This window comes from Tupaia chinensis, unplaced genomic scaffold (genome assembly GCF_000334495.1).
Source record: "Tupaia chinensis unplaced genomic scaffold, TupChi_1.0 Scaffold143615_1, whole genome shotgun sequence".
Lineage (NCBI taxonomy): Eukaryota > Metazoa > Chordata > Mammalia > Scandentia > Tupaiidae > Tupaia > Tupaia belangeri.
Window position 1 is genome coordinate 199,624 of NW_006203463.1, and position 15,236 is coordinate 214,859.

Here is a 15,236-nt window from a genome sequence, read left to right on the forward strand (position 1 = left end):
GTATGGAGCAATGACTGACTAGACCAGAAGAGGTAACTGGGCTGTGGGTGGTAGAAAGTGGGCAATGGACTTGAACTTCCTCCCTGGGCCCTGCTCGGCAGGATTTCTAAAGTTAAAGGAATGAAGCTACTCACCCAGCCGACTGTCCACGGTGGAGTTTACAGCATACACACCAACTGCATCTAGGGGCCAGCCAGGTGGTGTGGTAGTTAAAGCAGCCAAGGCAGCTAGATCCCACATGGCTGAGTATGCGGTTCAAGTCCCAGACCTGGCTTGGGAAATATGCCAGGTGTATGTGTATGCCCCAGATCCTGAAAATGGAAGAGAAGGGACTGTGGTGTGGCCATCCTCCTAGGGGGTGATTTCTCACTTTCTGTCTCTCTGTTTCTCTCTGGCAAGCATACATGCCCAGTAGCAAAAACTAAAAAAAATTAAAAATGCATCTAGTGTATAATGACCCAACTGATGGCCCCTGCATTTTAAGAGAATTCTGAGAAGTTTATTTAAATAAGAATGCAAAGTCAAGGGGCCAGCAGGCGGTGTCATGGTTAAGGTGCTGGACTTCCATCTGGTCAACCATAGTTTGAGTCCCAGACCCAACAGCTTGAAACTCACACTGGGCGTGTGTGCATGAGTACCTGAAATCCCAAGAGGAGAATGGAAATGGGATTGTAGAGTGGCCAACACACTTTCTGTGTCTCTCTGTCTCTCCAGCAAATACACATGCCCTATAGCAAAAAATCTAAAAAAAAAAAAAAAAAGCTAAGTCAAGATGATTGGGCTGGTCAGTGAGCATCTGGTCTTACCAGTGTGGTTCTTGTTGCTTAATGTTTTAAAAACGAGGTCAGGGACGAGCAGTTGGCGTAATGGCTATGTCACTGGACTCCCATGTAGTCGACTGTGGTTCAAGTCCTGGACCCAGTGGCTTAAAGTCATGCTGGGCACATGTGCATGCCTGCCCAAGATCGCAAGAGAAGAATGGAGGAGAAGGGATTGCAGCATGGACATTCACTCTGGGGGAGTGATTTCTTGCTTTCTGTCACTCTGTCTTTCTCTGTCTTTCTGGTAAGTACACGTGCCCTATAGCCAACCCCCCCTAAAAATATATAAATAAATAAAAACGAGGTCTTTGTTGCTGAGAGTGGGAGTGTTTTGTGCTCTGGGAAGAAAGATGGAGAGGAGGCAGTGTCTTAGTCCGTTTGGGTTGCTAAAACAAAAAACATTAGCCTGGGGGACTTACAAGCAACAGAAAGTTATTCCTCACGGTTCTGGAGGCTGGGAAGTCTAAGACAAAGACGCCGGCCGCCCGGTGCCTGGGGAGGCCCTGCCTTCTCACAGACGCACCTCCTTGTTATGTCCTCACATGGCGGAAGGGTCCCAGGTCCTCTGTCAAACTCCATTAGCTCCCTGGGTTAAAGATCAAGGAAAGGACCCAGACTCCATTTCTTGCCTGACCGTCCACCTGTGTGACCCGAGAACTCTGACCTGGGCTACTGCTTCACGCTGCGCACCTTCTCTGTCCAGAAAGACCCTCAGACATTGCACATGTGCAGTAGAGCCATCCACTCAAGACAAAACAGCAGTATTGATTATGTCTTCTCAAAGACTTGGCTAAGCCAGACCCCCAGGTTTTCCCTTGAAGTGACCCTTACTCTCTGGGTTAAAGATCAAGGAAATAACTCTCATACCTTACAAATTTCAGGATGGCCACTGACACGTAATACTAGGCTCGTGTTTTTCCATTTTAAGAAGGTACAACCCAAGTCACACCTGAGTAAGCCCCTGGTGCCGGGTGTTGGGAACAGAAACCCTGAGAGTGACTAACACCTGTGTCTTCTCACCCAGGCCAGCGAGAGGCGTGTTCACCTCGTCGTGTCCCGCCAGGTTCAACTGCAGGGCCCTGACATCTTCCAGGAAAACGGTGACCACGGCCACTCTCCAGGGCCAGGCCAGAGGAGCAGCACTCCCAAGGTGAGGCCCTCCGGTGCGGGTCCACTGCTCCTGCAGGGAGCTATTTTCTGGGAAGGCCCATACTTTAACCATCTCTGCATTCATCTCTGGACCTCGTCATTTAGAGAAACACTGTCTGACTGTAAACCTAAAAGCCAAAGTCCCATCTTTAACACTTGGTGGGATGACAGGTGTCTCCTATCAAAGCAGGAGAGGGGAAGGGACCAGAGAGTTTGAAAGCTGGTCTTGCAGACCTCATGCGGAGACCTAATTTCTAGTCTAAGCCAAGTAGATGTCATGTTTTTACTATAAGCTGTTTCACTGAAGGACTGTTTTCCATTCACTTAGAAATGAAACAAGTGGTTTCTGGTTTTTTAACTTCCCAGTCTGTCTGGAAATAAAAATAATGATTCCTCTGCTGTTTTTAATATATTTATGTTCACATAAGGGCCAAGGAAGATCACTTAAACACTTGAAGCTCATGTAACATTAGGGAGTGGTGGGGATTGGGGCAAACCAAAAAACACATGTCCTGTCTTACGGCATTCAAACCCCGCAATTCTGTGCAAGAGGAAAACATCTGTGGGCCCACCCTTCAGGCCACTAATGGCTGCTCAGGCCAGTTTGAACTGCTCTGTGGCTTCCACGAGAGGCGGGGCCTTAGTCTTCATTCAGAGGGTGTCTAAGCAACACAACCCTCAGTTCAAATCGGGAGTCCTGCAGCCTGGGTCTGGCGTCCTGCTGTGGTGGCAGTGAACGTCACCCTTTTTCCTGGGATCTGGTTATTACACTTGTTAAAAAAGAAAAAAGCTTGGGACCAGCAGTTAGTGTAATGGCTATGTCGCTGGACTCCCACGTAGTCGACCGTGGTTCGAGTTCCAGACCCGGTGGCTTAAAACACACTCTGGGCGCGTGTGCGTGTGTGCCCAAAATCCTGAGAGGAGAATGGAGGAGAAGGGATTGCGGTGTGGCCATCCCCCCTGAGGGATGATTTCTTGCTTTCTGTCTCTCTGTCTCTCTATGTCTGTCTGGCAAGCGCACACACCCTATAACAAAAAAAGAAAAGAAAAAAAGCCTTACAGGTAGCCATTATTTTTCTTGCAATGGAGAGTAGGGAATGCCTTTTTTCTTTCACAGAGGCCATGCTTTGATATGGACTATCGTACAAGTTAAGGTTTTGAGCAACATATATATATAGAAACAATACTTAGCATTTTGATGAGGTTTTTACCAACATATATATAGAAACAATACTTAGCATTTTGATTTGGGGGCATCTCTGTTTTCTACTCTGGTCATTACAGAGCCTACAAAGTGACACCTCCCTCCCCATTCTCCAGCCAGCCACACCCCATCATAAATTTCATGTTTGTTTACAACAGGTGACAGACAGACCGAGCACATGCTGCTAAAACCTATGGTCAGGGCCCCTGCGGTCTTCTCTAGTACCCGTCACTAGCGTGTTCGAGTTAAACTGACATGAGTTACTCATAGAAAATTAGTTTATTAGCTGAACTAAAGTGTTGCCCTAATCAGCTCATTTTAATTGAATTCACTGGAATATGTTCTGTTCTAATTCATTAAACCGCTAAGAATGCGGCCCACACCCGCACTTGGGTTTATAGTTTTTCCACTCCCCCGTCACGAATCATGGGAACAGCCAGAAGTATCAGACCTCATTTTTGCTGTGGCCCCCTGTCATACTTACAAACTGGCAAACTGTAATTATTTTCATTTTAATGTATGTTCTCTCTGCCTTCTGAAATTCCCTCACACAACACAAACTCACACCAAAAAAAGAAACTGCATATCAAGCACAGCCCTGTAGCACAGAGGCTAAGTCGGATCCCACCTGGCCGGCCCTCGTCCTCCCCTTCCACATGTGTATGCACCCTCTGGCATAGGAAAAAAATTGTGGAAAAATGGAATAAGATATCATTTATTTTGGTTCAAAAACGTTTAGATCATTCAGATTTTCCATGAATTTCTTAAAGACCGACATATTTAAAAGAAAACTAAGACATACAAGGCTTCTCAATGAATTGTTTTTTGTTTTCTTTTGTTTTGTTTTGTTTTGGAGAGGTTTTCGCTATAGGGTGCGTACGCTCGCCAGACAGGCAGAGAGACATAGAGACAGAAAGCGAGAAATCCCTCCCCCCGGGGGGATGGTCACGCCACAATCCCTTCTTTCCATTCTCCTCTCGGGATCTTGGGCACGCACGCACAGGCACCCGGTGTGAGTTTTAAGCCACCGGGTCCGGGATGCGAACTGCGGTCGACTACATGGGAGTCCAGTGACATAGCCATTACGCTAACTGCTGGTTCCCTCAATGATTTGTTTTTTTATATTCCCACGAAAGTTTGGATGAACTTCGAAACCAACATGGATTTTTGAAAATAGGACTTAGGGACCAGCAGTTAGTGTAATGGCTATGTCACTGGACTCCCACGTAGTCAACCGCGTTTTGAGTCCTGGACCCGGTGGCCTAAACTCACGCCGGGCGCGTGTGCATGCGTGCCCAAGATCCCAAGAGGAGAATGGAGGAGATGTGATTGCGGTGTGGCCATCCCCCCGGGAGGTAATTTCTCACTTCTGTCTCTCTGTCTCTCTCTGTCTTTCTGGTGAACACACGTGCCTATAGCAAAAACCTCTCAGAAAAAAAATGTATATATATATATATATATGAACTTAAATGAGTCGAGAAGTATCAAAGAAGGCAAACCAGGTTTTGTGGGGCAGAAAGGCTCTGGCCAATTAAAAGGTTAAAGGAAAGGAAGGCAAGACACCAGAGTTAGGAGTGTGGTCACCTCTGGGGGAAAGGGCAGGGAATGAAGGCCCAGAGGAGGTTCGTGTGCAGACCGTAGATTTCTGATGTTGAGTTGCGAGGTACATTATTCTCTATGCTTTTTATGTGTCTAAATTGATTGATTTTAGAAACCCAAAGCAAATATTCTTTTTTTTTTCCCTGTAGTTGCCAGAGGGCACGTGTGCTTGCCAGAGAAAGAGAAAGGGGTGGGAGAAGAGAGAGAAGCCCAGTTGGGGTGTGGTCACGCCACAGTCTCCAGCTCTCCATCCCATTAGGATATGGGGCACACACACATGCACGTATGCACACGGTTTTCAGGGCACCAGGGCCAGGACTTGAACATTGGTCGGCTACGTGCTATCCGGCTTCCGGTGCCCAGTGCTTACCCGTTGCTCTAGGGGCCAGCCCCAAAGCAAATGTCCTAAATGTAAATATTTTTATGGCGTGAGTGATGAATCCTCAGATGCCCATAACATCTACTAATCAGGTTGAGCTATTTTATCAGAAATTATGTTTTAACCATTAGGAAACATTTGAGGTCTCCAAAGGAGGGAGGAAGGAGGAGAAAAGACGGATAAAAAAAGGTCATCTTGGGTCAGCAGGTAGCATGGCGGTTAAGTCAGGTGGATACCACATGGGCAACTCTGTGGTTCAAACCCCAAACCCAGCAGCTTGAAAAACACACCAGGTGCATGTGCATATGTGTCCAGAATCCTGAGAGGAGAATGGAGGAGTAGGGATTATGGCATGGCCATCCTCCCTGGAGGATGCTTTCTCACTTTCCCTGTCTCTGTCTCTCTCCAATGAGCGCACGCACAGTATAGCAAAAGGGAAAAAAAAAAAAAGCCATCTCTTTCGTACTGAACTCTCGTCCCCAAGCAAAGTGAGGCAATCTGAGCGAAGGCTCCTGGGAGACTCGCGCTTTCCCATTGCTAACAGTGGCCGTGGGGGACACAGGACACGGCTCGTTTGTGGTATTCCAGTCATTGTGGGGAGCCCCTCTGTGCTCAGCGCCGACAAGCCTGTTTGGTGAACACTGAGGACGTGTGGAAGGAGACTCTATTTGGCTCTTTTTCTTGTATGGGCTGGCTCCATGGCACAGTGGTAGCACACTGTTCAAAAGCCCAGGGCCAGCACATGACATAGCAGTTACCTCACTGGACTCCCACATGGCTGACAACGGTTCAAGTCCCAGACCTGGTGGCTTGAAACTCAAGTTGGGCGCGTGTGCATGTGTGCCCAAGAGCCCAGGAGGAGAATGGAGGAGAAGGGATTGCAGCATGCATGGCCTTCGTCCCCCACCTCCGGGAGTGAGTTCTCACTTTCGCTCTCACTGTCTCTGTCTCTCTCTCCAGCAAACGCTTACACCCTAAGGCCAAAACCTCTCCAAAAAAATGAAAAGCCCAACCCAACATGGTAACTGAGGTTCAAATCCCCAGGCCCGTCTTCCTGAAACATACTGAGGGCACACGTATGTCCAAGATCTGGAAGGCTGGAGTACTGGAGGAAGGGGATGATGGTGTGGCCAGACTCTGTGGAGGGTCTCTCTCTTAATCTTATTCACCTCCGCATGCACACACAAGTGCTCTATCATGATTAAAGAAAAAAATATGTGCTTACTTTTTTTCGAAATATGAACTCATTACTACCAGGAAGAGTGACTTATTTGAGAAGTTTGGGGTGTACGATTCGGTGTGAGGGATGGACATGGGGCACCTAGGAGGAGCTTCATCAGGTACCACCTTCGCAATGACTAGAAGGGTCTGTTCTCCTTTCCTCCTCTTCAGGACCACAGACCCACTCACTTTGTAGCTCAAGATTTCTCCATTGGTCTCAACCTGTTCCTCTTTCTGTTTTCACTGCCTCTTTGAAATGTAAACTTTCGGGACCATCAGATGGTGTAATGGTTATGTTGCTGTACTCCCACATAGTCAACCACGGTTCAAGTCCCAGACCCAGTGACTTAAAACTTATGCCAGACGCGTGTGCAGGCATACTCAAAATTCTGAGAGGAGAGCGGAGGAGAAGGGATTGCGGTGTGGCCATCCCCCCTGCGGGTGATTTCTCACTTTCTGTTTCTCTGTCTCTCTCTCTGTCTCTCCAGTGAGCCCAGGTGCCCTATAGCAAAAAAATCTCTCAAAAAAAGAATGTAAACTTTCTCTGAGTGACCCTGGAGAATTCGAGATAATATAACTCTCTTATGGGGGAAAGGAAGCAAAGTGCAGGTTCTCTTCATGTTCCTTCTCTGCGATGCCCAGGGCTGCCATCGTATTTATGCAATGTGCAGAATTGAAGCCATTTTGGTAGTTTTTCCGTGAGGGTAACATAACCCCACCTGTGACCGCATGTGCATGTTTTCTCTCTGGGCCTTCAGCTCCTCCATCCTGCAGCTACCTGCCACGAGAAGGTGGTAAGTATCCGAAAAGACCCCAGCGAATCTCTCGGCATGACCGTTGCAGGGGGAGCATCGCACAGAGAATGGGATTTGCCCATCTACGTCATCAGTGTCGAGCCTGGAGGAGTCATAAGCAGAGACGGGAGAATAAAAACAGGTAAAATTCACGGGAACTGTGGCACTGAGGAGCTAGTATTAAGAGGAACGATCGGTTTGCTGGGTTACCTGTTTCCAAGGTGAACCGGAGAATGGAAGAGCAACCTGGTCCGGGTACCTGTTAGCCATGGGCTGTGATTGGTTTGATTATAGTTGCTAGACCAGATTTCACCCCTGTTAGGTCACGTGGGTTAATGTGGGCCTGCTTAACCGCTAATACAGCTAGAAACTCTCCCAGGAACTAATAGGGAATTGTTACAGTGAATAAGTCACCTCTATTAAGTGACCTAATTTGGTCCCCTTCTAAGTGACTGTTGGATTGGCCCAGTAATGAAAGCTAATTCCTGAATGGTCCCATTTGATGGATGGGATAAAAGAAACGCCTTGATAGATTTTGACTTAAAGAATAGTTATTAAGTGAAAACCCAATGCTAGGTACTTTCCCCAGGTGGGAAGTGTTTTATGACTCTCATCTCATGTGTTCTGAGCTACTTTAAATGAAGGAAGGTTATGTCCAGTTTGCCTCTACAAATCCTTAATAAGCTCGTCGCTACGTGTGAAGGTATAGTGATCGATGCCATTTAAGGGTACAGAATCAAGGCTAAACTGTGAAGTCCCCAAAGTACAGGTGGTCAGTCTGCAGAACCACAGGAATGAAGGGACTTGGTTGCTTTAGAGGTGCTTCTTTTTGATTAAAAAAAAAAAAAAGACATGAGGTCTTTGTCGTGTTTCTTCTCCTGTTCCTGTACTCCTGCCATGGTCATACTGTAGCAGAGTCAGGGTGAAGGCGGTAGCATCCTGAACTAACTGCAGTGCTGGAAGCCACATGGCTGGCTGCAGGTTCAGATCCCTGGTCAGTCAACCTGAAACACTGGGGCAGTTCTTCAGATCCCGATGAACTGGTCCACCAGGGGGAAGACCCCGGTGCGACAGGGCCTTATTGGCGGCGCTTCATGCATGCACACGCTATTACGGATTTCTTTACGGATCTGGAAGGGAGGCAGAAAAAACAGGAGGGAGGTCAAAGAATAGAAAATGAGGTGGGGAGGGACGGGTTTTACTTTCTCTTACCTTCTCCAAGCTCCTGGGTAGAGAATGGTGTGGGCAGTGACCCGTTAGCAAGGACACGGGAGCAGAGGAGGACGTGGGACGAGGGAGGACGTGGGCCTGCACATGGGAGCGCTCAATCGCTGGTGGCCTTCACAACGACAGCGACTAGCAGGGCCAGTCCTTCCCCCACAGGAGCAGAGCTCCAGGCCCCTCTCCTGCTTGCTGCAGCCCTGCTGCCGGCACCTCAGGGGTAGCCCTTACACTTACGGTGAACGCTTAGTCCTTGAGCGCCTACTGCGTGCCAGGCTCTGCCAGGGTGGAGTTCTTGCCAGGTGCTCTCTCCTTGTGCCGAAAGAGCAAACAAACATGGAACGAGAAGGTAGCTTTCTTTTATTAAATAGCGAACACGGTTAATTGTGTCCCTCCCTGCCTTTTTTAAGGCAAGAGCCACAGAGAGGTGTGCTTTAGAAAGCCCAAGAGAGACACGCTAGCGCTTTGGGGCGCACACTCGTTCCCATTTTCTGTATGACAACCCAGCCACCCGTGGAGTCGGGGTGCTGACGTCATGGCCCTTGTCCTCTCTGTGTGCCCATCTCCGATCTCCCCGTCCACACGCCCACCCAGGCTGCCTTCTGCTTCTCTGGCCATCAGGTGACATTCTGTTGAACGTGAATGGGACCGAGCTAACCGAAGTCAGCCGGAGCGAGGCGGTCGCACTGCTGAAGAGCACGTCCTCCTCGGTGGTACTCAGAGCTCTGGAAGTCAGAGAACACGAGCCCCAGGAAGACCACAGCAGCCCGGAGGGCCTGGACTCCAACCACAACGCGGCCCCGCCTAGCGACTGGTCCCCGTCCTGGGTCATGTGGCTAGAGTTACCACAGTGAGTCTCAACATGACATCCCTGTGGGGGCGTGGGAGGAGCCATTCCATGTCCTAAACCACTCTCTCTCTCGGGCTGACTCATGGCACTAGTGTCTTAATGAGACCAGGTCTTGGTAGCAGGGCTGTTGAAAACGATCCCACCTTCCCGCGGGCAGAAACCCTAGGGCAGGGACGGCAACCTGGATGTCCAACGCTGACCAGTGGGAGCTCGCAGGGCGGCCATCCACAGGCATGCAGGCTGTCCATGTGGCTGGAGGCTGGGGACAGGCAGAGGGGGCAGCAGCCCGACCTGCGTGTGCACACCCTGGAGCTGGGCCGCACCGTCCAGGGGAAGGTGCCCCCTGGTCTCATGCACTGGTGGCAGCCCTGGGGACCCATGTGGAGGCTGAGCAGTGGCCTCTGTGGCTTGACCTCGGCAGCGTCCGGGCCGCCCTGGCTACATGCGGGTAATAGAGAGCACGCTTCACCTGTGCCCTGGTGGGTGGCAGCGGCTGGCGGGGCCCTTCGCTCGCTGCCTCTCCGCGGCGCCTGCTCCAGAAAAGCTCTAAGACAGCCTCAGGAAGCAGCTGGTCGTCGTGCCGGGGGGGGAGTGATGAGAGCCTCACGGCGAAGCTTTTCGTGTCTCACGGTCACTTCCGGGGTGATTCTGGCTACATACAGACGCCGCCAGAGGGCAGGTGCACATGCAGGTACACGCACACATGCATGAGAGCAGAACTACTGACTTTGGGTATCCCACGTATGTGGTGTCCTCATGAGCAGATAAGTCACGAAGACGACGCGCTGGCATAGGGTTGAACTCACAAAGTGAGATGTTCGGTTTTCAAAAAATCGTTTGAGGATAGAGATAGGTCACTCTCTTTCATTTTAAATGAGGTTTGTTTCATTTTATTGATTGATTGATTGATTTGAGAAAGATTTTTGCTATAGGGAACGCGCATTCGCCAGAGAGACAGAGACAGACAGAGAGACAAGAATGTGAGAAATTAACCGCTAGCAAGGATGGTCATGCCACAGTCCTTCTTGGGATTTGGGGCACACAGGCACATGCACCTGGCATGAGTTTCTTTCAAGGTCCGGGACTTGAACCACAATCAGCCATGAGGGAATCTCACACCTTAACTACTACACCACTTCTGGCCCCTATTTATTTGTTTTAAAGACTTATTCATTTACTTGTTTATTTTTATTATTATTATTATTTTATTTGGCCATAGGCCATGGGCACTCACCAGACAGACAAAGAGGAAGAGAGAGAGAGACGTGAGAAAGCTAGCCGCCAGGTCCAGGACTCAAACTGCAGGTGGCCTAATGAGAGTCCAGTACCTTAACCAGCACGCCACCTACCGGCCCCTGTTTTGTTTTCAATGACGGGAGGGAGATGTTCATGTTTTGACAGTGCCTCCCCATGTCGGGATCCTCCTGCCCCACCCCCTGCAGGCAGGTGCCACCATGCCTGGCCTGTAAAACAGGCTAGACCAGGAGCCCAACCCAGGGTTCCCATGTGGCTCAGCCTCCCCGAGGCCGCATCTAGGGAGCCTGCGCACCATAGCCGAGCACTAGGTGAGGTTTAAAACAATCCCGCCTCAGCTGCGTTGTTTTGTGAGCATTCGCAGGTGGATACATTATATTCTAAATCAGTATATGTTTAAAACAGTTGAAAATGACATTGAAGCAGTTTAAAAACCTACATATTTTAGAATGGAACCAGAGTGGAAGAAGAGAGTATTAATTTAAATGAAATGTTACTTTCTGAAATGCAATCTACTAGAATAGCTCACTCGTGTGTGCGTGGGTCTGAACGCTGTCCGCACACCCGGTCCCTCCTTCCTTCACGTAAGAGGGACAGTGGGGCCTGCTTCCGCCCCGTGTGCAGCCCCGCAGCAGCCTCTCCCGCTCCCTTGCGTCCTCCCTCCTGGACGCAGCGCTCTCTGCTCTGGCTGGAAACACGGTCTGGATCGCCGGTCTGCCCTCCAGGACCGTGGAAAGACCAGGAACGTTGGTTCCAGGGCTGGGCCGTTCCGGTTCGCTGTTTCCTCTTCTCCCTGCTGTCATACAACACACACAGGACACAGTTCAGAGGGGACCCGCGGGCGCGGGGAGGGACAAGTGAGCCTCCTCCTGCCCTGCGCTCAGTCCACTCGGCAGTGTGGCCACTGCTTCCAGTCCTCGTGTCTTTCCTAGGGAGAGTTCATGTCAGAGGTGGAGGCTTTCTGAAAGGGCCCCATAGTTTAGGCCTTATGGAGCGCAGGGTCTCTTGGAGCGACTCAGTTCTGCCGCTGGAGCGTGAGGTGCTAGGGACCATGCGTGGGGTAGTGGGCATCCGTGTCCCAGGCAGTCTTCACTCACAAAAACAGATGGCGAGCTGGACTGCGTACATACGTACACACAGACACACACACCCAAATGCAATGGCAACATAGACACGCTTTTACTTATTTATTTTTCAGAGATTTTTGCTATAGGGTGTATGTGTGGGCTGGAGAGAGAGAGACAGAGAGATGGAAAGCAAGAAATCACCCCCCAGAAGGGATGACCACACCGCAATCCCTTCTCCTCCATTCTCCTCTTGGGATTTTGGGCATGCACGCAACCACGCCTGACATGGGTTTCAAGCCACTTGGTCCAGGACTTGAACAGTGGTCAACCATGTGGGAGTCTCGTGACGTAACCATTACAGCACCTGCTGGTCCCATGCACCACACTTTAAACAGTCTAAGCCTACCCACAGGTGTCATGACAGTCCTCGCAGCGTGGAATGTCCTCTGTCAGTAGAAGCTGGTGAAGTAGCTGTGACAGGTGACCTGGAGAGCAGGTTGCTGTGTCGTACGTGTCGCGTTGGAATCCATAGGCCTCACATGACCCATGTGAAGAAGCGAGAGGCCCACTGCCTTCCTCTTCCTCCTACACGGCTCCCTCTCCTCACCTCGTGTTTGCAGTAACTGTTCCGTTCCTTTGGTTCTTCCTTCCAGAGACTCCAGAGAGGTGTCCCTTTGATATCGTTCACATTCTCTTGAATCCTTCCTAACGGTCTACACCGCTCTGTTTCCTTGCTGTGCTTTGATCAGCTTTCAGTGCCATGCTGTTCTCCTCTGCCCACTTTCATCTCTGCCGGGCTTATTTTTCTCTTCCACATCTTGTTTCTTCCTGTCAGCTCCTTTTTCTCTTGTCTCACCAAGTCACCCTTGAAATCCTGCTCTGCGTGGGGCTTGTGTTACAGAAGTACCTTAATCCCGCAGTGGTGTGGGCGACTACACGTCTCGTCTCCCGCGGCAGGTTTTGTTTCACTGGGAGCATTTTCTGGCAAGTGGTTTCGGTCAGGCCCTTTACCCTGTTGCCCCCAACCTCATTTTGTAGCATATCTCTGATAGTGGACAAATCTTTGAGTGGAGCACATTTTTCCATAAGGTTTTTGTCATAGGGCTCATGTGCTTGCTGGAGAGAGACAGAGAGAGACAGAGAGAAGGAAAGTGGGAAGTCACCTCACAGGGGGAATGGCCACACCACAATCCCTTCTCCCCCATTGTCCTCTTGGGATTTTGGGCATGCACGCACACATGTGCCCAACATGATTTTCAAGAGACCGTGTTGAGGACTCAAACCACAGTTGTCTCTGTGGAAGTCCAGCACCTTAATCACCATGCCACCTGCTGGCCTCTGGAGGTACTCTGAATATAGACAAGAAACCAACACTACATTCCAGATAGCAGAAATTTCTCATTTTAGGAGAGGACACCCGACTTCTCCCAAACCAAAGCTAGCAGGCAGGGGCTTGGCCGTGCAGTCTCGGGCCTGGCCGTGCGGTCTCTGTCCTTGCCCTCCCATGCCGACAGGTCACACCCTGTCCCAGAGGGCCCTTCTCTGGGATCCTGCTGTGCCGCACACGCCCTTCTCCTCTGCCAAGCGGAGCCACGGGTCTCCTCTACCAAGAGCCAGCCCGCGGTTCGGGTGCTCTGTGCAGAGCGGGTGTTCCTCCCATCAGGGTGGCCACTCAGCACAGACCCTGGGCCCTGCTGACCTGTGCACCTACTGTGGGCATCCACTCTTCCCTCTGCCTGCCTTTGGCATGCTCCCTCCTGTATGGGGACTCTTCATTTTATTTAAGACGGAGTTTACATTTCTGTTTTTTTTTTAATTTTTAAAAAATATTTTTTTATTTCATTTTATTTTTATTTATTCATTCATTTATTTTTTAATTTGACCAGAGAGAGACAGAGGGTGAGAGTGAGAGAGAGAGGAAGTGAGAAAGCAAGCCACCAGATTCAGGACTGAAACCCTGATCAGCCATGTGGAGTGTCCAACGCCTTAACCACCACGCCACCTGCTGGTCCCGGGAGTTTACATTTCTATCTCTATGTCTCCTAGTTGTTTTTTGAGGCATTTTAAAAAGTAGAAGGAACACACCAGGCACGTGTGCGTGCATGCCCAAGATTCTGAGAGGAGTGGAGGAGAAGGGATTGTGGCGTAGCCACCCCCCTGGGAGGCGATTTCTCGCTTTCTGTCTCTCTGTCTCTGTCTTTCTGGTGCGCGCATGCGCCCTATAGCAAAAACCTCTCCAAAATAAATAAATAAATAAATAAATAAATAAATAAATAAATAACAAAACAAGTAGAAGGCAAACAGTCTTTGCTGTTTTGAAACTAGACATAACATCTAGCCTAGCATTTTTCAGATGTCCTTAATATTCAATTCTCCTGTGGTAGGCTCCCACGTGGTCCAGGATATGAGCACCCAGCCGTAACACTCACTGCTTCAGTTTTCAAGGAAGGGATTCCTTCACATCTAATCCTGATGACTCGGTGTCCCAAGGAGCTCAGTTTCCCCCTGACTGAGCAACACCGTTGACTTAAATGTCCCCTGGCCATGTGGTGGGAACGGCATCTAAGAACGTCAAGCCATTTATCATAACCAAGCAAAAGGCGTTTAACCTGAATTGCCAGAGATTTAGGCTGCAAATAGAAATCTCCTCCCAAGTTATAAATCTACTTGGAGAAACATTTTCCCCTTCACGTAGCAGATTTTCTTTTTAAGGAAACCAATAATGAATGATCCAGCCAGCTGTCTAAGGCTCTCTACCAGTGAGGAAAAAACGAGACGCCTCGCCAGCAGGTGCAGGAGGAGGCATCGGCTGCGGTCACGTCTGTGGTTGCAGAGTGACACAGAGAAAGGGCGTGTATGGAGCACAGCGCTCACGAGCTGAGCAGGGCGCCTGCTCTGAACCGGCCGCTGTCAGATACAGGCAGAGGGAGAGAGCATACAAGCAGGCTTAGAGGGCAATGCCGAGGTGCGTCTGTCCGGAGTGACCCCTGGGCGGCGGCAGACGCTCACCCTCAGCTGCACGAATGCTCAGACGCCATTCAAGGGGAGGTGGATCGGGAAGGCCGAAGACCTGCCTGGCTCTTTGTTGGCTCCCAGGGCCACATTCTGCATCTGGCAGTCTTCCACACCCCGCTCTCGCCTGGACTAGCATGGTAGCAATACACGTTAACTCAGTGTGCCTGCGGCCCGAGAATTTAACTCCCCTGGAGCTTTCCAAACATGCTAATAAGGACCGTCTCTTATATTGAATGACAAGAAAACAGCATCAGGGATTTGTTGGATTTTTAGGTCAAAATATGTGGACCGTTTAAAGACAGAAACCTGATCAGGTGGGTCACACCGTGGAGTAAGGTTAAAGGCGGCAGAACCAGGTATTTACATAGGTCTTTCTAGATGCCAGGTACATCTTTTGTTTGTTTGTTTTTAAGATTTTTGCCATAGGGCACATGTGCTTGCCAAAGAGAGAGAGACAGAGAGGGAAAGTGAGAAATCACCCTCAGAGGGACCAGCAGTTAGTGTAATGGCTATGTCGCTGGACTCCCATGTAGTCGACCGCAGTTTGAGTCCCAGACCTGGTGGCTTAAACTCATGCCGGGCACATGTGTGTGTGTGCCCAAGATCTCGAGAGGAGAATGGAGGAGAAGGGATTGTGGCGTCGCCATCCCCTCTTGGGGGTG

General features: G+C 49.9%; 1 protein-coding gene across 2 annotated transcripts in view; it reads left to right on the forward strand.

Annotated features, from left to right (window-relative positions):
* LNX1 (ligand of numb-protein X 1) overlaps positions 1–15,236 on the forward strand; it is a 153,748-nt gene that overhangs the window by 128,372 nt on the left and 10,140 nt on the right. For both annotated transcript variants that reach the window (XM_006164375.3, XM_006164376.3), the window contains 3 exons: positions 1,846–1,971; positions 7,132–7,309; positions 9,010–9,238. In XM_006164375.3, the coding sequence (XP_006164437.1) occupies positions 1,846–1,971; positions 7,132–7,309; positions 9,010–9,238 (533 nt within the window). The remainder of the gene's footprint in view (positions 1–1,845; positions 1,972–7,131; positions 7,310–9,009; positions 9,239–15,236) is intronic.